At 44.6% G+C, this 23628-nt stretch overlaps 1 protein-coding gene across 1 annotated transcript in view; it reads left to right on the top strand.

Moving 5' to 3' along the window:
• Positions 1-23628, top strand: part of dnah9 (dynein, axonemal, heavy chain 9) — a 122251-nt gene that overhangs the window by 80520 nt on the left and 18103 nt on the right. The window contains 13 exon segments of the mRNA XM_070927207.1: positions 137-331; positions 1462-1581; positions 3457-3645; positions 4724-4959; positions 5043-5165; positions 6187-6391; positions 11395-11559; positions 13060-13200; positions 13899-14069; positions 14238-14360; positions 16450-16643; positions 18465-18613; positions 20874-21001. Of these exon segments, the coding sequence (XP_070783308.1) occupies positions 137-331; positions 1462-1581; positions 3457-3645; positions 4724-4959; positions 5043-5165; positions 6187-6391; positions 11395-11559; positions 13060-13200; positions 13899-14069; positions 14238-14360; positions 16450-16643; positions 18465-18613; positions 20874-21001 (2139 nt within the window).

Raw genomic sequence — 23628 nt, 5'->3', positions numbered from 1 at the left:
TGCAGGGTAAATGTAGTAGCTGTTAGATACAAACACGTTCTTTCGCTTGTCTAATAAATGAATAGATCATTAACTGCATTTGAAAATATCAACAAAACATTAAGCGTTTGCTTCGACCTGTTTCGGCCCTCTCCAGGACCCAGAGTTCCAGCCAGAACTGGTGGCCTCCAAGTCGAACGCGGCTGCAGGCCTGTGCTCCTGGGTCTTAAACATCGTCAAGTTCTACGAGGTTTACTGCGAGGTGGAGCCCAAGCGCCAGGCTCTGAGCAAGGCCAACGCCGAGCTGGCCGCCGCACAGGAGAAGCTCGCCACCATCAAGAGCAAGATCAACGTAAGCCATGGCATTGGACTGACGATAAAGGAAAAGTTTGTTTGCTATATGCCACGTATCTATTTCAAAAGAAGGCAATTTCGATATCTAAAATCCAGAGGATATATTCTATGAAATCGTATTACCATTTTATGTAAGAAAGGACTTACTGTTCTTTAAAGCCCTGTTCTTTTTTTCTAAACGCGTTGACACAAACACTAAAGCGTGTAAAACTGTAGTGGATGAGGCTGACTTACAGTACCGAACAGAATGTGGACTGAAAGATGACTTGTGAAAGCCCAAAAATCTCAGCACCTAGCTATAAAAGATTCCTGAGACATCAGGGCGGATAAACAGCCCCATCAAACCCAGAAGATATGCAGCATAATAAGAATTTCATGTTACGTAAATAAAATAAAAACAACCAGAGGCTATGAGCCGAGGCAGAAATCCAGGATATGAATTATTTTATCAAGGCTTGAGTGACAGTTGACACATGAGCCCTGCCAGTAATGATATTCCATCAATACAAACGCTGGTGTAAGTGCTATTAAAGGCTTTTACTGTTCATTAATCTAAAACCAAATCCATCAACCTAAAAAAACCCCTATTGATAAAAGCTGCTGTAAATAATTGTCTCTCAGTGGCGTTTGACATTCAGCCCATCAGAGCGCCAGAGAGCCCCCGTCGAGCGCAGGGCTCGGGACGCCGCGGCTGCTTACATCAAACCCTGTGGAGTGCAGAGTGACGACTCCTAATAAGATCCGGCATGACTTCTCGCTGTCATTTTTTTCAGCCCTCAATCAGATCGCTTGAGCAAGAGAGTGGGTTCGGAGCCAAGGGGAATTAGCAATCCTCAAACTAATCTACTGAACCTGTGTGCCTCTCCGCCGATTAATCCTGTTTGTCCTTGTGCTAATTGCTTCCATATGCCAAATAAATCCATAGCGGGGGGAATGATAAGTTTTACCCAACTTTTCACACGCTCCCAAGTTTCCCTCACAGAGGGACTTTAGCTATCTTTGTTCTTTGCCTTTGAGGATTCTTTATGACCGCGCTGTATTTTAACGAGTGCCAATTTTTCTCTATTTCTGTGTGTGTGTGTGTGTGTGTGTCTTGTCTGTCTTGTCTGTGCGTTCGCGTCCCACCAGCACCTTAATGAGAACCTGGCCAAGCTGACAGCCAAGTTTGAGAGAGCCACCGCAGACAAGCTCAAGTGCCAACAGGAAGCAGAATCAACCGCACGCACCATTTCCCTGGCCAACCGCCTGGTGAGGAGGGCAACAGCGGGGTCACGCCGAGCATCAGCTACCCACTAACACACACACACACACACACACACACACACACACACACACACACACTGTCTTTCCCATCTGTCCCACTTGCTCCTTTCCTGAGATAGATGCAGATGTTTACAAACGTACACACACATACATACCCACAAACTTTACCTGTGCTTGCTAGTGTGACTGTCTCTTCCTTAGGTGCACATACATATGTTTCGCAGGGCTGTTGACCAACTTAAGACTCAAGACTTGGATCATAGTCATCAGATTCAGACTTTTTCTTCAGTGCGCAGAGTAAACCAGGTGGTTGTAAGTCTGCACAGTGCAAACAGGAACTGCCAGTGCCAAATGCAATGTCAAAATGTAAACAAATAGGCTAAAAACACAGAGGTGTACATCATTTGAAGTTCAATATTCAGACATTCAGTGTGGTTTATCCTCAATAACCTTTCATCAGTCATCACCAGATTGATTGTGCAGTGCAGGATAAAGCTTGACTGACATTCACTTCCTCTCATTACATACAAATACTCCAGTATTTCAAGAAAAAAATCACAGCCCAATGGGATTTTGACTTTTACGACACCGCTGCTAAAACCTCCTGTTTTTTTGGGGGGGGAGGGGTTAGGGTTGGGACCAACCTGGACCAACCTGGACAATTAACTTTCATATAGCTCCTGTTTAGACCCAGTTGAGACTCACTTTGGTCCGGACTGAAATATCTCAACAACTATTGCTATTAAATGTCTCCCTCGGGATACATTATAATAACTTTGGCGATCCCTTAACTTTTCCTCTGGCACCATTCATGTTTATGACCAAGTACTTAATAAACTAATGACATACTCTGTCTTCAGTGCTGAGTAGAGTAAGTTAGCATGCTAACATGCACGGTGAAAATGGTAAATACGCTACTCAAAAAAGTTGAAGGAACCAATATAGTTTAAATTACGTATTTTATTTTATTATGATATTTTATTACCAACGTGACCAACATAGTGCATGGTCGTATTTGTTCAATTTAAGACAGAATCCAAGAAATAATGAATCAATAACACAGTTTGACCGTTAAGGAACCCTTCTTCGCATGTTCTCTAATAACTTGCACTCGCACACTCCCGGCAACAACGTAGCATACTCCCGATGATCCGTGCGATACCACTTTGTTGCATGTCCTGCCATTCTTCTTCTAAGGCACTGGTAAGGCTCTGAACATTATCTGGAGGAGGTGCTCAATTCATGTTTACACACATACACAAACACAGACACACACACAAATCCCTCCATCATCTGTGTGTAAATCTCTTGCTGACAGCAGCACAACAAAAAGATGAGTGTTGACACTGTTAGTATGATAATCTAAATTATTCAGAGGAGGATTTCATAAGGCCTGACAGGAGCAACAAAAGGACAGGGCGCCGTGCTCATCCGTTAGTCAATCACAAATACCAATGCAAATGCTCAACTAGCTGAAGTGTGCAGTGTTTCCATGATGTATGGTGAGAAGTTTCAGTGTGTATCAAAGTACCGGGCCTCTCAAGTTTGCGAGAGATAAGATATTAAGGTGAACTTTATTGATCCCTGAAGGGAAATTGTATCATTGCTGCAGTAAAGAGTAGAGGTGTTGGTACACGAACTGAGAGGTGATAAAAGATATGAAAACCTAATAAAAAAGGACTTGAAGCAAGGCGTTGTTGTTCTGGAGATTTCCTGGTGTTCGTGATGCTGTGCATCAACGATGGCAGCCGCAGATTAATTTAGATTTGATTTTACAGGATGCCCGTGGGGAGTATGCTGTAGCACTGTAAGTTTCAGTGAAATAAACCAACGTGCTCTCGGCCTGTCTCTGTGTTTCAGGTGGGAGGTCTAGCGTCAGAGAATGTTCGCTGGGCCGAGGCCGTCGAAAACTTCAGGAAACAGGAGAGGACCCTGTGTGGGGACGTCCTCCTCATCACCGCCTTCATCTCCTACCTGGGATACTTCACCAAACGCTACAGGCTGCAGCTCATGGACAACACCTGGAGGCCTTATCTCAGTCAGCTGGAGGTGGGTGGCCTTAAGGGGGATTCATACTTGTGCGTTAAGAGGTGACGTGCACTTCCTCAAAAATGTGGCTAATTTAACTGTTGGGGCTCGGGGCTTGTTGTGTTTTTTCAAGTGTTTTCAATTTCTGAAGCTGGTGAAGTTAATGAGTGTGAAGACAACATTAAAGGAAACAACTTGGGTTTTTATTTCACTTCCGCGGGTTATTTTAACATTGTACTCACCAAAGTAATTACTGAAACTTTGGAATGTGGCGACATAGCTAAGTATAGACTGGGCAATAGATGATCAGATAGGGTTAAACAAACCCCCAGCTTAGGCAAACGTCCAAACACTGTCAGTATTCGGAAGAAACAATGAAGACAAACGGTAAAACCACTACTCAAAGTGTCCTTGCAGACATCCAGCGCGGCTTACACAGGGATTTATTATAAGAACCGGATACTGGTCTCGATGATGGCGCCCAGTTACTTGAATTGGCGGAGCACATAAGCCCAAAACATTTTCTAGCTGCAGCGTTGTGCAGGCCACTGCTAGCCCCGTAGACTGTACATTGGGATGATGTCACACATTTTAAAATAGCCTTGCTCGGTTCTCACAACGTTTTACAAAACCAGAAACCTTGATGGATTAAAAGGTTTTTTTTCGGTGCACTACCTTGATCGGCCACTGGGAAGAATTGGTGGCACATCCGCGAGCTTACATCCCCAGCTTCCCGGTCAACATTGACCTAATATATACACGCACAATCAGCGTGCTCACAACCTCAAACACGACCTGTCAGACGATCAATTTGACCTTTTTTTAAGTGATGTCATTCCCAATGCAGTGTTCCCATAACCATTAGAACCGATAGCCAGAGCTCATGAAATTCAAGTTGTAAGAAGCCAGTTTTTCTTTAAGCTTTCTCCTTGTCAGTATTACCTTTTCGGCTACCGGAAGTTCTCACTTTAAAGAGAAAAGGTTCATTAAGAAACTATCTCCTGTATAAGCTTAGCAGAAACGTTATGCTCCACTTTTAAGGCCTTACCACAGTGGTGAAAATGATTCAAACGTCATACGTACCCCTTAATATCATCAGGTTCCCATCCCGGTGACCCCTGACCTGGACCCTCTGACCATGCTGACGGACGACGCGGATATCGCGGCGTGGCAGAACGAGGGGCTGCCCGCCGACAGGATGTCCACCGAGAATGCCACCATCCTAACTTCCTGCCAGCGCTGGCCCCTCATGGTGGACCCCCAGCTGCAAGGGGTCAAGTGGATCAAAACCAAATACGGCGAAGACCTACGTGTCATCCGCATCGGACAGAGAGGGTAAGAGGTTTTCTGGTGAAGTATGTCATTTTTTGGGAGGGGCAGATTTTGACGGAGGGATTTTGCTGTTTTGTCCTGAAAAGGTACCTGGATGCCATAGAGAGAGCACTGGCAGCAGGGGATGTGGTTCTGATCGAGAACTTGGAGGAAACGTTGGATCCTGTTCTTGGACCTTTGCTGGGTAGAGAAACCATTAAGAAGGGCAGGTAAAGAACACCTCAACCTTTTAAAAACCGCTTAATATTGTGAGTTACGGCTGGGTATTGATCCTTACTCTTTTTGGTACCTGCTGACTCCATTTAGTAGCTGTTCCTGGGCTTTCAATCTTGTTTACTTGTTATTTAATAAGACGTTTCCGATTTAAATCATCATTTTGCCAATTTTCAGTTTCTTGTAAGTGTATTGTCAAATGTATTAAGTTGAATTGTTGTAATGGCTCAGTAGAGAAACAGGTTTGAACTGACCTGAGACGAGCAGGTCAGATAAAAGTTCACGTTTGCTCAAAAATCAATGATCAGCAGGTGTGTAGGTGGGCGGGGGGTGATCAGGTGGGGGGAACTGCATGAAAGAGGTTAATGCTCTATAGTCCCTACTGTAAAACATTTGTATTTATCAGACAAATTCACAAGAGGTTAAGGAAATTAGTAACTACGCCCCAAGCTATAAACAAGTCACAAAATACATAGTTTCCTTCAAGTAATGACCTGCATGGGCAGAAACTGTCCTGCTGCCATAAGTTCTCAGGACCAAAATGCGTATTAATCCACCGCTGAAAATAGGCCCTAACAAATGCACTTTTTCCACCTGTGCTTTGATGTTTGCTAAAAACTACAGCAGCCAGCTGTTTTAGGAAATTACTGAGCCTTTTTTTTTTTTTTTTTTTTTAAATGAAACTATATACTTGTGAGCTGTTTTTAAAGATGTATGTCTTTGGGAAGAGAGCCACAGTCAGAATAGGGAAGTCAGAAAGTTGAGAGACACATCGTTGGTTTTGGTCTTTTCATGGGATTTGCTGACAATAAGAAAAATATAGAATAACACCAGCCTTATACTGTTAAGTGTACTAACACGTAAGAAAGAGGACTCATTTGTCTGAAGAAACCTTCTGACAGTTTTTGAAAAAGAAAGACTTTAACTGCTGTCAGCTTTGGTAACATCTTTCAGAATCTTTATCATTTAGCGACTCTCGATGATCAGAAGGTTTCTGGTCCTCATTTACCCAAACAGGTACATAAAGATCGGCGACAAGGAGTGCGAGTACAACCCCAGTTTCCGCCTCATCCTGCACACAAAGCTCGCCAGCCCTCATTACCAGCCGGAGCTTCAGGCCCAGTGCACCTTGATAAATTTCACGGTGACCAGAGACGGTCTGGAGGACCAGCTGCTGGCCGCGGTGGTCAGCATGGAGAGACCTGACCTGGAACAGCTGAAGGTGAGGAAGTCAGAGCATCAAAGGAGGCGGAGAGAAGCGCTACCTGATGCGGCCATTTAACGACAAAGACGGATCTCTTTTCATGTTAAATGTGGCAGGAACGTAAAAGTGCACCTGAGCAGACATGAAAGTAGTATCTGTCATCAGTCTTCAGCTGCTATCAGAGAACAAACAACCGCTCCACGTCGGACTCTTTTGAGTTCCTCGCCTAACATCTCTTTGCAGGTGTAATTAAAAGGAACAGTCAGTGGCGTCGGGGGCCTCCAGGAGCCGGGCGTAGCACCCTCGCTCGTCATTATCTATCTTAAACGCACCATGTCGGCAAGAAAACAGCGTCTGTCTTTAAACATCACAAGAGGCTGCGGGTCCGGGCGCTTTGATTCCAAAACAATCAGCCGGCGCCTTTGATTAACGGCAAACTAAGTGGATGTGTGATAATTATGGGGCTTTGGGTCCCTCACTTAGGGGGACTGGGACACTGCACGGCTGTGTGTGCATGGATGGCTGTGTGTATCATGTGGCATGTGTATGTGGAACATGGTTTTCAAATTAAATGTATATTAGCATCCATTTTTTATCAGAATTAGTTTGAGTAGGTATGCATGACTTCACAATTTCCTCACATATTCCAATGAAAGCTCCTTTTCAATTCAAGGTTGTCTGGAGTTTTAGAACCCTAGTAACACTACGGGTCCCTGTTCTGTGCACGCACGTAAGGATGCATATACTCATCACATAGTGAAGTCTCCAAATAGCTTCGTTTGTCCAACCAACAGTCCAAAACCCAAAGACTCTTCATTTACGGACACAAATGACGAAGAAAAGCATGAAACCCTTACAGTTAAGAAGCGGGGGAACCTGGCAAATGTTTGACATTTTTGCTTGAAAAATTACCAAACGATGAATCTATTATGAAAATAGTTGGCGATTAATTTTTCTTTCGATCGACCAATCACTTAATCAACCGATCATTGCAGCTCTAGCTAGTCAACGCGTATATAAACAACTCTGGATTTGAAAGACTAGACAAGAATCCAAATCCAAAAATCGGCTTTGCAAATGTTTTACTGGGAAGGACAACATTTGTTCGAGCTCAAGGATACATAGTTTTACTCCGTAACACTGAGTAACCTTATTCGCTGTAGTTTTTTATCCGTGTTTTGGTCTCTGCCAACTTCTGAGGAAAATATCTGGCTCTTTAGCTGCTAAGCGCTGCACTGTGTTCACCAGCGAAAAACAGCCGGAAACAATGTTGATGTGAGCGGTGAGGCTGAAACAAAAAGTAAAGTTGCGGGCTGTAAAACCAAAACAATGAGCTGAAAAGATGTTAAAATGCTCAATAGCATTAAAGGGGCCGCAGGGTCGGGCAATGAAACTTTGTGGGTTCGTCACTACAAGACCCCTCTCACATTACACGTGATTATATTTCATTCATTGTGAAAATAAGAAGTTCGATTCGTGCAGCAACTGTCGGCTATAGATCTACTGGATTACTCAACAGCACAGTGGCTTCTTTTTTCTAGCACAAACCGAAGTACAGACTGAGGTTATTATGAGAAACACTACTTACCAGCAACACTGCTGCTGTTAAACAGAAAGCTACGAACTGTCTTCATCACTTTTCATGAATTTAGTGAAACACCGCTGTTACAAACACTTTATTTACCGTGCAAGACCCACTCAACAAACCCGAAGCTTTCATGAACGTATCATATTAAATGATGATAGACAACAGCGAAAGATAAAGTATTTATATTTGAATGTCATGGATTGTTACTCCATCCATGAAGAATCACCCATAAAAGGCAATAATCCAATAATCCTTGATCAAAAAAAAAAAAAAAAATCAAATTAACTTTTGAAGCACTAACAATTTACCATTGTGTCACTGTCACCCTGGGTACCGTCGCTGAAACACTCCTTCCATTTATCATCAAGCTCCAGGAATGGTGTAATTGTGACTTGATGCTATCCCCGAGGGAGCTTCATCTTTTCCTTATCACTTCGGCAGACTCGCTCATGTTCACACATCCACATCCACCTCTCCAAAAATCAAAGGAGAGGCGGATGGGAGACGCTTTATGGTGTCTTTTTAATGGAAATGGCTGGCTTTTGTTGTGTGGACCCTTGGCCCTCGACTGTGAGGGGGGTTGTTCTGTTGATCAGCTTCAAGTTAATGGGCGGCCCGGTACATTGTGTACAGTGCAGCAGGTTCCTGGCAGCGGTGCGGCCGGCTTTGGGGGAGTAATGAGCAGCGTATAGTTGCGATGTCCACAGTACGGCCCCGCAGTGTGAATGTAAATGTTCGTGATTAAGCGAAAATCCACTTGATCAAAGCGCCGGACGCCTAACGATGCCTTCGCGCTCGTCTCCTCGACAACCTGCTCCCTTCATGTCAGCCGCTTGAAATGGATCGGCCAGTTGGGCTACTGTACCACCGCAGCAATTAGACAACACGTCGACACACATTTACGCTGTTCCTTAAACGCCGCACTGGTTAGCCGGCGGGGAGAGGAAAAATCATAAATCCCTCTCCCGTTTCGGCGCGTGTCAGACCTGTGGGCTTTCGTCCGTGGACAAATCAGCACTTTTAATAAATGGAGAAAAGTTATTTTTAGGCTTGTGTCCCCTCAGCAAAATCCAACGGAGAAGGAGTGAAATGTGATTTAATGAAGCTTGTTTAATTAGCATTTCACTGAGATCGGAGGGTGAGGGGGGGGGAAGAAAAACAAGATGTGGAACTCACTTATCATTTTAATTAACACTGAAAGTTGAAGGTGGGTGGTGGTGGTGGTGGTGGTGGAGGGGGAGGGATCGCTGTGTACCCTCCTCCCTATCAAAACACGGCCCATAGAATGAAGCGATGAACGGCTTTTTGTTGTCAGTAAACACCCCGGACTGATAGCAATCATCAGACTGATAGCAAAGTGCAAATTGGCTGTACCTGTTTGTATTCTCTGAATGACTCGCCGCCATTATACCTTTTAATGAGGTTAGCGTTGCCACTGAGCCATAAGATGACTACCCGGGGGTGAAGGAGCTCTCGTTCAACCGAGCCAAAGATGGGCTAAGGAGCTTAAAATGTCAAGTTGCCTTTTTTTTTTTCTGAGAGAGCACGGGCGGGGGGGATCAGTCTACAACCTCTTACCACAATAACTACCTCCTCTGGTCCTCCCCCCTGCGCATACGAGCGCGCATCCTCTCACGCACGTGCTTACCCCCGACGCAATTTTGTAACCCAGACTTTCGCCTTCGTTAATGAGAACCAAAATGCTCCACTTCCCAAATTACCTTAACAGGGCTGCTCCGTGGCACTCGGTAATCATTTGCCTAAAAAACTCATAGATGTAATATCTCATTTTAATCCCAATTAGGGGTGTTCTGCTGACTGGTTAATTGTTTGTTTTTTGGTTTTTTTTTTTCCCAAGCAAGGGTAATTACAAGTACAATGTGCCAGAGGAGAGCCAATCGTTGAAAACTGACTCATTACCGGGCCCAGTCGGGAATGTTTTAGTGCGGATCGCTTTTCCCCTCAAGAGCGCTGAGTCTGGGCAAGTAGAAGGTCACAGTTGAGTCACACAGGCAAATGTCCCCCGTTAAATGTCCACCACTCAAACCCATTCTGTGCTTTTTCTCTTCCCCCCCCCCCGCTCGTCATGTCTTTCCTGAAAATGCCACGACTCATATATATATATATTCTTTTTTCCTGCACAGTTTTGGCAGAGGAGAACTTTTCAACTACAGAGTGGGTAATAACGTCAAACTCGGAGCATGTAAGATTTAACAAGGCGGAGGCTCAATTAGTTTCTACAATGGTGTAAAATACCTCTCATCACTGCAATAGGAAATACTGTCATAAAGAGAGCAATTAAGCAGTGTGATCTCTTAAACTATCTGCTCCCCCGGCGCGATCTGAGCTAAGTATGTCTTTTGTCATGGGAACATTATGGCACGGGGAGGAGGAACAGCACACACACACACACACACACACACACCCAGCAGCCAGCCCCGCTCTCCAGCTCCCCCGGTGATGACACGGGGGCAGAAACAGCACTGCCAGAATCGCATTACCGCTGTCTGTCCGGGACCACGCCACTCAAAAAAACGGCAGGCAAATCTCACAACAGCCCACCCTCCCGTAATTACAACAATTCAAAAGGTCACAGAGGCTTCTATTAAGGGAAACTTCAATAAAGCAAAGTCATTATCGAGCAGAAACAAGGAGCTACAACAGACTATAATGAAGGACAAAGCAGGATGAAGCAATAAAGAGAAGCAACCGTGCCCCGTCGACTTTGTTCTCCCGACGCCGGGCTTTGAAAAAGTGAAAGTTTCTCTCAGACACTTTTTGTTGTTTTTTTTTGTTTTTTTTCTTCAGCTAGAACAAAGACAGGGGGGGAAAAAACTGTTTGAGTTCAAGCTTTATTAGAAGACGTTGTGCGCTAATCCATATGGTGGGGTGTGAGTAAAGCCCATTATGACTGAGCTCTGTGTGCGTATGTGTGCATATTCTGCGTGATGCCCATATTGTTTCATAATTGAATACATAATGCCTCATCACTGGTGATTCATAGAAGATTGTGTGTGTGTGTGTGTGTGTGTGTGTGTGTGTGTGTGTGTGTGTGCGCAGTTCCCCAATCAAAGCTTCTTCCCCTCTTGCTCGAATCGACGGTCTCATCACATCAAGGGTTAGGTCGCTCGGCAGAGGTTTGATGTCGGCAACCAGACGGAAGCTGGCTAATCCAGCCCAGAGCGCTCCCCTCATTGGGTCCAGAGAGCCGATGCCGAGCATATTGATTAGCTCTGCCTTTGAGGTGCCCTTCAGTATTCATGTCCTCATATTGACCCACACCTTGAACACCTCCCACCGCCTCAGATTATGATGATGAGGCCAGAAAAGGACCTGACAAGAAGCAAATGGTGCACCTAAGAAGTCCTCCGACATGTGGCGTCAAATTGAGTTGCCAAAATTGAAGTTCCTTCGGGTTTCTGTGTTTTTCTAGTCCGACTTGACGAAGCAGCAAAATGGTTTCAAGATCACTCTGAAGACCCTGGAGGACAACCTGCTGTCCCGTTTGTCCTCAGCTTCAGGAAACTTCCTGGGGGACACGGAGCTGGTGGAAAACCTGGAGACAACCAAACGCACCGCCGCCGAGATTGAACAGAAGGTGCTGTTCTTTTTTTTTTTATCTTTACAACTCCTTTTATTTCTATCATCTCTTCTCTACCCCTGTTAAAGCTTGAGATTACAGCCTGCAAATGAGTGTAACTAAAGAGTACATAAAGGGCATCAATAAAATACTTGCTGGGTGCCTATACTGGAACAAATATAGTAGTACACATGTTTATATACATGGGAAGAGGGCAGGGGAATACTAAAGGCCCTAAGTGGTAACAACTTTGTGTTTGAGAGGGATTTAGAAATACATTATGCTGTAAATGTTTTTAAATTACTGAGTACCTATATAATAATTATGGGGTACAAAGATATTGTCATTGAGTAACAAGATATATACTGTTTACTGTAATTGCAGTGTAGTAGCTGTGTATAAGGGCTGTAAAATAAAGCAGTCCCTTGTTCACTGTAATTACAGTGTAATTACAGGGTGTTTGGGTTCGTCCTCGCTGACCCCTTTAATATTGGGTAGCATGAGTTATTACAGTATAATTACACAGTAATAATACTTATAATTATACCACATGTCACTAGAATAATTCCTATTTTACAGAAAACAAAATATATACATCTCAGTGTTCCGATAGATGTCGGCACGTAGCACGTGAAACACGTCGGCCAAATCCAGCTCTGCTAGTGTTTCTTTTCTTCTTCAATGGCAAAAAAAAAAAATGACACAAACTTGAACTCACAGGCCGATATCCTGCGCACACGCAATACATCAGCATTGGGCCTCGACCGCTTCTGATCACTCGCAATGTACATCCGCGGCAGAGATTTGCTAGCCTAGGCCCACTAGCGCGACACCCCCCCCCCCCCCCGCAACAACAAGATAGAATCCTCATATCCACAAGGCAGCGGGCCACTGACACTCTCCCTGTAATACCAAGTAATGGTATTTTGGGTGGCATTGTTATTATTTGGAAGATTTCTGCATTTTAGTTTTGTGAAAGTCACACATAGTTTGTACCCTGTAATTATTAACTATGTAACAGGTAATAAAAAAAAAGTGCTTTTACAGTGTAAATTATTTCTAGGTTCCTCCTAAACTCAAGTATGTTAACCCCTTACTCTCTGCACTTCCTCCTAAGTATTTGCTAGAAGACACTTATTGATGTTTCTGATACTTCGGAGCACTTCTGAGAAAGTACTGTATGATGATGATGATGTGAGAGTGAGCCTTCTGTCAGAATGGAGATGAGCGCTGCCTCTGCAGATGTTCATTCTTAATCATAATTGCACAGGCATTTTCTGTTGAAAAAAAAAAAAAGAGCCCCCCCCCTCCCAAAAAAAAAACATGGTATGTAATTGTCGTGTTCCACGCAGTGTGAGAACATTTTGGCTGGAACCGTGAAATTGGAATAGCTCTGCTCTTCACTGGAGGGTGTTTTATTGGATGGTGCACATTTCCATCATTAGCTGATTGATGAATCCTGAGTGTGTCCTCTGTGTAACTGTGAGTGTGATTCCGTTTTTTGTGTCTTTACTGCAGGTAAAAGAAGCCAAGGTGACAGAGGCTAAAATCAATGAGGCTCGGGAGCACTACCGGCCGGCAGCAGCACGGGCGTCCTTATTGTACTTCATAATGAACGACCTCAATAAAATCCACCCCATGTACCAGTTCTCTCTCAAGGTAGGCTGTCTATTGACACGCCATGTTTCCTCCCCGTCTCACGGGCCCTCGGTGAGACCCCTCTTTACGCTCCCCCCTCTGCTCCTCCTTTCCTTCTTCCGTTTGCTCGCCATGTTTTATGCTCTTTGCCCTGCTTTTATTGTGTTTGTGGCTCCCTAATGTGGTTATGTAGAGCGTAATGTCTTTCATATTGTCAGCCAGCCAGCGCTGAGGAGGCAGCCTGAGATATGGTTTGCAATCACTCCCGACTCCGCAGGTAGCTGCCCCGGCCCAAGTTATTTCCCGACATAATCAAATGAAAACACATTCGAAGTGTATATACCTTTTGACCTTGTGAATGAAAGGAAATAGATTATAATATGTTACGTTCTTCGCACAAGGTTAGAGCAAAGTGTGACTCTGCTAAACTGACAGAAATGACACCAGAGCACAGATTAGAAGAATTATTTCCTCAGTGTGCTAACGCTACAAACAGCCAAAGTAGCACTGATTAGTTCATCTTTAGAACAAACCACATCATACAGTGACTCTGACTTGATGATTTGTGATGAAAGGCCAATATGAGGCATACATCAACACAGCTCAGTTATTGATCCATATCATTTGATTTACTGGTTTAACAGTATTGTACTTCTAACACTTTGATGTCAAATACTGAGACGGTGTTGAGTGTTGGACCCGCTCCTGTGCGTCCCCAGGCGTTCAGCGTGGTCTTCCAGAAAGCGGTTCTGAAGGCCGAGGCGGACGAGGCTCTGAAGCAGCGGGTGTCCAACCTAATTGACAGCATCACCTCCTCCGTCTTCCAGTACACCACCAGAGGCCTGTTTGAGTGTGACAAGCTCACGTACACCGCTCAGCTCGCCTTCCAGGTAGGAAGGGGCAGCCCGGCTTTCATCCCCTGCATGGTTTGTTTTGAGAACAAGCTCGCCATTGAATCAGCCGCTCCTGAGACCAGCGCTAATCAAGTGGAAAGGAAATGTGGTTCCGCGCCGAAAATACAACATTTCAAACGGCCTTCCTGTTTGTTGTCTCCCCAGATCCTGCTGATGAATAAAGAAATAAACCCTGCAGAGCTGGACTTCCTCCTGAGATACCCAGTCCAACCAGGTGTAACATCACCAGTGGATTTCCTATCTAACCACTGCTGGGGAGGGATCAAGGTACAGAGAGAGACAGAGATAGCTGTATCCTTGTCGCCATTGTTATTACAATGGAGGGGAGCTGAATTCTTGTTGCAAAATGCAATTTCTTTTCAGCTCGTGGTCAAACCAGGTGATGCTAGACGCTAGCTGACGTGGTAACTGCTACTGTGGCTGGCGCCTGGGCTTGAAACAATTAGTCGGTTAATTGAAAAGTCAGTCGACAGAAAATGAAGCTCCAAAAACTTTGATCATTTAGGAGAATTTCACTATTTGTTTGACCAAATAATGACTCAATGAATCATAAAAATCAGCAACAGATTAATCGATAATGAAAAAAAAAAGAATTGTTCGTTGCGGCCCGAGCCTGCATTGCTAACTGGTTACATGCTAGCTAGCCGGTAACATAGCCACAATGGCCCACCGGGTGCAAAGAAGAAAATAACTTATCACAGTTTATTCACGCAAACAACACCGGGCAAAACATACCAACTCACATAATATTCCATTCGATATGAGTTGGCTGAAATGCTGGTGTGACTGTAACTGTAAAGCCAAGAAAAAAAACAAAACGATACAAAATATTCATGCCAGGATCTGTATAAAAGTGTGATGTAAAGTGTTCACACCATCCCAAAATACTTTCCTCTCTCTTAAAGACAGAACTCTTCTCTTGAGAGTCATAGAGATGTGTTGGAAAGACACGCGAAGAGTGTTAAATTGTACATCGGCTCTATCTTTAGAATCCCATCCTTGACGCCCTTCAGTGTCGAAATCTTGAAAAATAGTCCCCACTAGTCAAAAATGTCTCGAAATGACTGAAACCCACCGTTTCCACTTAACTGTTGCAGCCCAGCCTCCTGACAAACAACTTCAGCATTAAAGTGAAAACATACTTAAAGAGTTGGCAGCATAATTGAAGCCTGTTTTCTCCGTTTTACCCCCAAATCTCCACTCCGACGGCATCTGAGTCCCTGGGGCCCCGGCTCAGCTCCGTGACCCTGGTGGCGTTTTAACACTGAAAGGACACGAGAACAAACTCTTGCATACCCGTAGCTCCTCTTAAAGAACAGACGTCTGGCAATGTGGCCCCGTGGACGTCGAGCAGCAGAGGTTCCCTCTCTTGTCAGATCAGTTTAGCAGCAAACTAAACCCCAACGGCAGCATGTTTTTTTAGCCCCTCGTGCTCATGAATTTTTCAGTCTGTACTGCCTAGAATATTAACTCGACCTAAACCCCTCGGAGAGTTTGGAGACGGCCCTTCCCCGACCGCGCTCAACCCACTGTGGATGTTTAAGGCCCTGCTAATCAAATTCTGTCACTCGATTTTCTTATCGCAGCTGGAAACATAATCAGCTGGAAAGCTTTAAAGCAGGATAAGATCCTCTGATTGTTTGGCCCTCTTGTGTATTCTCCCCTCACCGGGGCTGAGAGGTCGCCAAACCGCCTGTGGTAATTAAACAAACTGAGCTGAAGTGACGGACTGTGTGTCGAGCCACTTGGTCTCCCCCTACCTTACCAACTCATGCTCTGTGGTGAGCAGTAGCAGAAAAAGCAGATTTTATGGATGTTTCTTTCCGTGACGCCTCTATGTGTCTGCTGTGTGAAGGTTTGAGGACTCTCCTCATAGTTTATACAGGGCAGGAGACAGCACACACATGGCGTGTGTGTGTGTGTGTGTGTGTGTGTGTTTACTCTTTAGGGAGTGTACCTGCTCGAGGCTGCACTGCGTGACACTGCTCCTCTCCACCGATGAGATAAGGTGTCTGTCAGCTGGGGCATCACAATGAAGCCCCTACCGGCTCTGCAAGAGATGCATATTCAGTCCTGCCCAACCCCCCGTCCCGTTATGAAAGGGATCGTGTTTACTCAGCATTTCTGTTTGAATAAATATTATTTATATGGGCGTGAGGAAAGATAAGCACTCCTCTCTCTTTTTTCCCCCACCAACTTTTGCAAATAAAGTTTGTCCTTTTTGCTGCGTATTGTGAAATGTTTCTGAAACTTTAGATGTGCATCACTGATCACAGAGTAGCAGCACTTTACAGTAGTTTGTTTTTCTTTTTTTTTTTTCTGTATGAGTCATTTCTTCTTTTCCCCCAACCACCAGTCCCTGTGCTCCATGGAGGAATTCAGGAACCTGGACCGAGACATCGAGGGCTCGGCCAAACGCTGGAAGAAGTTTGTGGAGTCCGAGTGTCCAGAAAAAGAGAAATTCCCGCAGGAGTGGAAGAGCAAAACCTCCCTCCAGAGACTGTGCATGATGAGGGCCCTGAGGCCCGACCGCATGACGTACGCCGTCAGGTGAGAGGCGGACCTGTAGCTCGCTCTTTGCTCTGCGGCCTGCGAGGGGTCGCAGTGACCTGTCGGTGAAAGGCTAAAAGTTAAACACCTTGACCTCTGGCTCATCGTTTGAGTTGATGGGTCGCCTGTGTTTGCTGCTGCTATGTTTGTCCATTGCTTAGAAGCAGTGGCAATTACACAGCTCTGCAAGTCCAATCAATGAGGCTCATTACTGAAGGAGACTGAAGAAAACTGTGTGTGAGTACGCCATCGTATCAAACTCGGACCCCATTTCCACTTGGTTTTAACATGCAGTCTCTGCTCTGATCTCTTATCTGAATACTAAAACACCAAAAAGACATAAAATAAAGCCAGTGCTGGGGGCTACCCATATATTTTACTTCATATTTGAACTGTTCTGATAGATAAACCCACTGTACCTGCTCAGCACCAAACAGACATTTGAGGTGTGCATTAAGCAGCTAAAGAGCCAGATATATCCCCCAAAAAAACAGAGCTAAAAGGAGAGTAATTATTGGAATTAGGGCTGGGAGGCCCCGCGATATGATACTATCATGATACTTAACTCACGAAACGATGATATGCTGAATATCACGGCAACATATATTTGTTACCTTTTTCACCTGCAAATAATGTCCCCAAAGGAACACTTTGTCAACATCTGTTTTATCTAATAAGATAAAGCTTTCAGTCTGTTCATTTCAATCATTTTTACCGCAGCAAAACGGGATCGTCAAGCAGACATACTGACCAGCACCCTCATAAAAACCTCACAAATGTCGCACGCACCTGACAAACTCATGTACTCATATCATGATACAATGCCGTATCAATTTTTTTTTCCTCCACCCCTATTAGGGCTGGGTTATGCTAGAAAATAGCTAGTTTGTCCAACATGTTATCCAACCATGTAGGAAGGCAAAAGTGTTCATAGCTGTTCGGGACGTTCACTCCCAAAGGCGGGGTGGAAATCCGGCCGTCATAGAAGAGGCGGGGCTCGACATTTTCGGGCAGCCTCTGGTAGGAGGCAGTCCTGGTGTCGCGCTAGGCACGGAAAAGTGACAGAAACAGTGGTGTAAGGAATGGAGAAGTTCAAACCCCTGCTCACCTTCTCTGCAGGAAGTGTGAACGTGAGATTGTCAGTTTCAGGAAGTTGCGGGTGGATTGAGAGACTGAAGTGTTAATTAATTTACCCATCATCCAGGTCATGCATTCTGATCCAGATCCCGCGTTAATAGCAGGTGGTAATGGGGCCTTGGTGGCAGAAAGAGTAGTGTGATGTACATGAAGTAAGCTGTCTCAGTTCAGAGGTCGACCTATCCGTAAATCACCTGTACGTTTGCAATACGCGTCACACGCAGCAGACGCTACTTATTGATACTGCTGTCAGCAACAGCCACGTTTGCAGGCAAAAACCATGGAGGCATTTCAAATGAAGTTTTAAAGCGCAGTAATTTTGAATCATCCATCAAAATGTCATCCATGCCAGCTTTGTGCCTTCAAATATTCTGCCAGCAAGGATTCACATATAGAAAATACATGGTGTGTGTTTATTTGAGAGTGACCGGGTTCGGGTCGGGACAACAGTAAGTAAGTAAAATCATGATGTTTTAAAGGCTGAAGGATTTAATCCAGAGAGGTTGAAAAGAGCCACTGACAACACAGCCGTGACTAGAGTTAATATATTTTTTTCCTCTATAAGCAGCTGTCTATCTAATGCACTGTACAACAGAAGATTCCCGCTCTTCAAGTTATTCAGCTTGTCGGTCAAAGATAATAAAAAAAGTGTTGAGGAGAACTGAGTCATGTTCTCCCCCGCAGAGACTTTGTAGAGGAGAAACTGGGGAGCAAGTACGTGATTGGCAGATCACTGGACTTCGCCGTCTCCTTTGAAGAATCGGGTCCAGCTACGCCCATGTTCTTCATCCTCTCTCCTGGAGTTGACCCTTTGAAGGATGTGGAGAAACATGGTAATACTCTCACTTGTTTTATCTTTAATAAGCCATAAAATGCAGCCTCTGAGTGTGTTCTGGACTTTTATCAGAGCGCACACATTGGTCGTGGGAACATGCAGGATTTTCGCCGGGCAGCCTATTGAAGTCAAGTGCAGGCGTACCTGCATGCGCGGTTGCCGCATTGATTCCTACTGCATACTTATCAGTCTGAACAGCAGTCATCCCAACGCATCTGCTATGTGTCTCCGCCGTGATATCAGCCATCACTGCCAATGCACAACAGGCTCTGGGTAGATTGAAGGGATTACACTAAAGGTCACGAATATATGAGACGACACCGCTGGCGTATTAGGGGCAGCAGAAAGTAAATGTCATTGGTTTTAGAGTTACTTTACATTCCCGTATGAATAATGCGCATGGCAGCAGGACGCGCCGTTGTGATTTCTGACCACAAATATGCAGAAAGTCGAAGCTTTTGTACTGACCTGGAACGGGGCACCATCGCAGCCTGACAGTTTTGATTCTGCTGCCAAATAATTCAGTCTGCGGGTATTTGAAGTCAGCTCTATGAAATATTCAGATTGCAGGGATTGTATCAGTTAACTGGAATAAAGGGATTCCTGCAGTGTTTCTGCTATAACTGAATCCCCGTGCACTCTCAAATTCTCATTATCTTAGTATTCGTGTAATTGGTCGCCTCGCTTAATTGACCGTTTTTGTCTGTTTCAACGTCTTTGTCTTAAAACAAATGAATCCATACCATCGATTCATTTCAACGTGACATTCAAATGCAGCTGTTGTTATGCAGAATACACAGTAGGAAAAGTAGTATTTATGAATATTTTAGAGGCCTCATTTTTTTTTTTTACAAAGAACGGGATCCCAGGCAAGCAGCAGGTGGTTAAATCAACCATAGAGCTGCCAGTGGAGTAGACAGACCTTCAGCCCTGCGTGAAATCCACCATCCTCTCCTAATAATGATAAGAGGGAGCACCCCTACTCCTGCTGGAGCTGCCTGCAAGGGATGTGATTATTGATTATCAACACCCTCACTTTGAGCGTAGTCAATCACATCAAAGCTGAAAAGTAACCAATCGCAGCTGCTGCTGCTGTAGAGAGAGCGTGCGGTGGCGATGATGATGAGGAGTAGCAGCACATTACGGTGAACCACAAAGAGGTGCTTTGCCGTTACAGCTGTGACTATTGGATTTCTCATTGGTATTAGGCTTCAATTAGATAGATGATGTGATTTTGTATGCTCTGCAGGGGACTAATATCGCAGAGGCAAAAACCTCACTATCTGCCTGGTTTCAGGTCGGAGTTTTAATGAAACGGATAGAAGTGATTGTGATTGTTTGAGTTGGATCTCATTGAGCAGACCCAAGGTGGGCTCAATCATTGACCATCTGCTGATTTTGACGTTAAACGCTTACTCTGACTTCTGGGGAAATGTGCTTATTTAATGTCTCACTGAGAGTTAGATGGGAAGACTGTTCATCGCCGTCATCTCTTTGAACACTGATGTGAACCAAAGCCACGTACTACAACTGTGTTGAACACAAATGTAAGCGGCGGCACCCATGACGCCATGATATTATGGTGGTGTTTTCAGTTCAGTAGGAAGTTCAGTATGTTGCTTGTTTGTTAAGTTCAAAAAATGAACACTGATCTTCTCATCTAACTCTCAATAGGTTAAAACAAGCCAATTTTCCAAAATATCAGACTACTGTTTGAGCCCTAGGAGTTCAACAGTAGGTGTTTTCGGACTGGAGGAACTTTTTCAAAGTCCTGAGAACATTTGGAGGACAACGCCCCCTTTTTGTAGCGTTCGCACTGCAAGGACTAGGAACGATTGTAGTTCTTAGAACGCCGTTTTGAGGGACTTTGTTTTAGCTCCTACTTCAGAGTAGGTACCTTTCAATGGCGTATGGTGATTGGTCGAACACGGGCCAATGCAACACCGGCAACCGCCATCTTTAAAAATATGTGTAACGGCCCGAGTTCGTAACAGTAGCCTTAAGAACGTATCAAAACACGGACAGATGGACAGTGAAGTCCTGGCTTTATTGAGCGTATATATGATGGGGGAAATACAGCGTGATTTTGACTCGTCAAAGCGAAACAAAAAAATCTCGTCAGTGACATTGCTATACCAACGGTGCAAATGCAAACATTAAAAAAAAAAAAAAGCCCTCCTGAACTGTTTGGTCTGGAAACACCTAATGTGTCCGAGGAGTATTTTTGCTTGAAATGTTCCTTCTGTGTTTTCTTTCAGGGAAGAAGCTGGGTCACACATTTGACAACAAGAACTTCCACAATGTTTCCCTGGGCCAGGGCCAGGAGGTTATAGCTGAGCAAGCCCTCGATCTGGCAGCTAAGAGCGGCCATTGGGTCATATTACAGGTACAGTATAACCTTGCAGACAGAAATATCTCACTGTGGTCTTAAATATAATGCACAGTAAATACTGCTTGTGTATTTTACGCTCACTGTTTAAGCTCACCATTCACGGAGAGCCAACACAACGCCTAGTTTGTTGCCATGAGAACGTGCCGATAATAATATCCGGCAGATCCAATTATAGTTTGCGGTATTTGAACACTAATATGAAATGTATACAGTGACGCTTCAGTGTGATTGTTAAAGCATTCACTGAACTGTCCTGTGTGTTAAACCCCACCCAGCCCCCACAAAAAGGTGTCAAATCATAAATATGTCCGCAGTAAAAAGTCCCGCAGACACTCAGGAAAACAAACACGTCTAGCGAAAGCGCATTTCGCAAAATGAACACAGGGCTCATTTTGTGTCAAGGATTTTCTATTCAGGACTGGTTTTAGGTGGCATTTCCTTTTATCTGTGCATGTTGTGAATGAGGCGCATTATCACATTGTTTTTCCCTTGCACACTCAATGGGATGATTGCTTTCCTCCCAGGTTTGTCGGCACGGAAAAAGTAAATTTAATTTTCTGCGGAAATTTTCTAACTGAAAGGGCCGCGGCATTATACAGTACAATATCTACAGCCGCGGTGTCTGTTCTCCTCTTATCTGGAGGGCAAGGCTGGCGTTTGCATTTTAAGTGGAAACCTTGGTGGAATTCTAATGGGAAGTATCGACAGATATGAACCGCAGACCGGGCACTGCGGGACACCCTTTTTCTTTTAATTCACACAGCTGGTAGGAATTCAAAAGAGAAAAAAAAGAAAGAAAAAAGATCGGGACACCATCACTCTCTGCTCCAGACCCGGGACAGCGAAGACAAGCAGTTGTTTAATTACCTTTGCATAAGAATCCCGATCGATGGGCTTAAAAAGGCCTTGTGCCCCCTGGCAACAAACCTCCCACTCGCTTTATCATCAGCTGTCTGTTTGTTTGCCCGCTGAGAGCCACCCCTGTGGCACTGAGCAAAACAGAGGGGAGGGGGAGGTATCATATTCTCGTCTCCCTCCTGTTTTTACCAACAGTATCTTCTCCTGATATAACGCTCCATCTCCTCTCCTCTGTGCCTCCTCCCACCTTTCCCGACAAACCTGCTATCTCTCCCTCCCCCTCCTCACCTTCTCATCTCAGCTATCCACCTACCTATCCCCCCCACCTCCCTCTCGTCTCACAGTCCACCTTTACTCTCCCGCTGCCAAGCCCGGCTCCATCAGCGGAGGGCCGGGTCAATGGCAGGTTCCCCTTGGCTGACGGGTAATTATACTGCAGCACAGCAGCTCCCGCTCAGATGGGCCTGGGAGACAGAGATGCAGAAACTTTGAAAGCAGCCCATTGGGAGGGGTTGGGGGCGATGGAGAGGCAATCAATCGGGCAGATTGGAGCTGAATATCCCACACCCGGTCAGGCAGTGGGAATCGAGTGGCCTAAACTTGCCATCCTCTTCACACATTCCCTGCTAAGGCCACCCCCATTTGCACCCAGTGGCAGAAAGGAGTGCAGATCCACGAGCAAGCAGCAGAGAGACAGTTTGAAGAAAATGCTCTGCCTCTCTCTTCACTTTTCTTTGTGAGGAAGAGCCAGATCGTTTGGAACTTAAATGATTGATGCATTCCCCCTTTTTTGAAATCTTACATTGGACAAGATACATTTTAACTATTGATGTCGAGATGACCCTTCTTCACCTACAAGGATGGCAAGGGATGAATTGAGAAGTTACATTGAGAATATCAAGATTGTGGCCCTGTCTAAGAAATTTGTGTGAAGTGGATTGCCCTACATTTTATACTCTATATAATAGAGCTGGGAAATGGGAGGAGCGGCTGGTTCCAGAAGTATCTTTCCCCACTATAAATTCTAGTTTTAAAGTTTTCTTTTACTGATATCTACTATTAGGTCAGAGACACTTGTGTTTAGGAAACTGACCATTTATATCAAAAGGTTATGACTTTAGATTTGGCAGAAAGGGCTCAAAGAATCAGAGCAGCAACAAGGATTGTCCCCCTTAATAAGCAAACAAATAAACAACTATGCCAAACCATAGCAAAAATATATCACATAAGGAAGGAGGTCAGGGTGGTCAGGGAGCTGCAGCAGCAAACAGCTTTTCTCAGTTTACTATAGCGGATGGCTTTTATACTACAATACCCATGAGCCTCTTCCACCATTGCTATGCTTAGTCAGGTACAAATTAGAGCTGTAGCAAATTAAAAATACCAAGAATTTGAGAGTGAATTGTTTTTAAGATGCAGATTGTATTATCAGTTTTAGCTTCCGCTCATTGTTAGCAGTGCACGTAACACAGTTTGAAAGGCCTGTGCACTTTGGGAGTTGCATTTAGCCTCTCTACTTACATTTACACGTACACTGGCTAGTTCCTTTAATATTCTAATGTAGTTGCTCTTCTTTTGTACTGAAGGTTGACCCAAGACTTAGATTCTGAACCCTGGACACTGGGTATACCTTTTCACTCCGAAGCTCCTGTTTTCTACCGTCCTCTCCTCAGTCATTGTCTACGCCTTGTTCATAACTAATTCCTGTATTGATATCCTGCTCTATGTATTTTAGCCTTTACATAATGACAGATATGCCAGGA

This window comes from Enoplosus armatus, chromosome 20 (assembly GCF_043641665.1).
Source record: "Enoplosus armatus isolate fEnoArm2 chromosome 20, fEnoArm2.hap1, whole genome shotgun sequence".
Classification (NCBI taxonomy): Eukaryota; Metazoa; Chordata; class Actinopteri; order Centrarchiformes; family Enoplosidae; genus Enoplosus; species Enoplosus armatus.
This window is presented reverse-complemented; position numbering and strand designations above follow the sequence as displayed.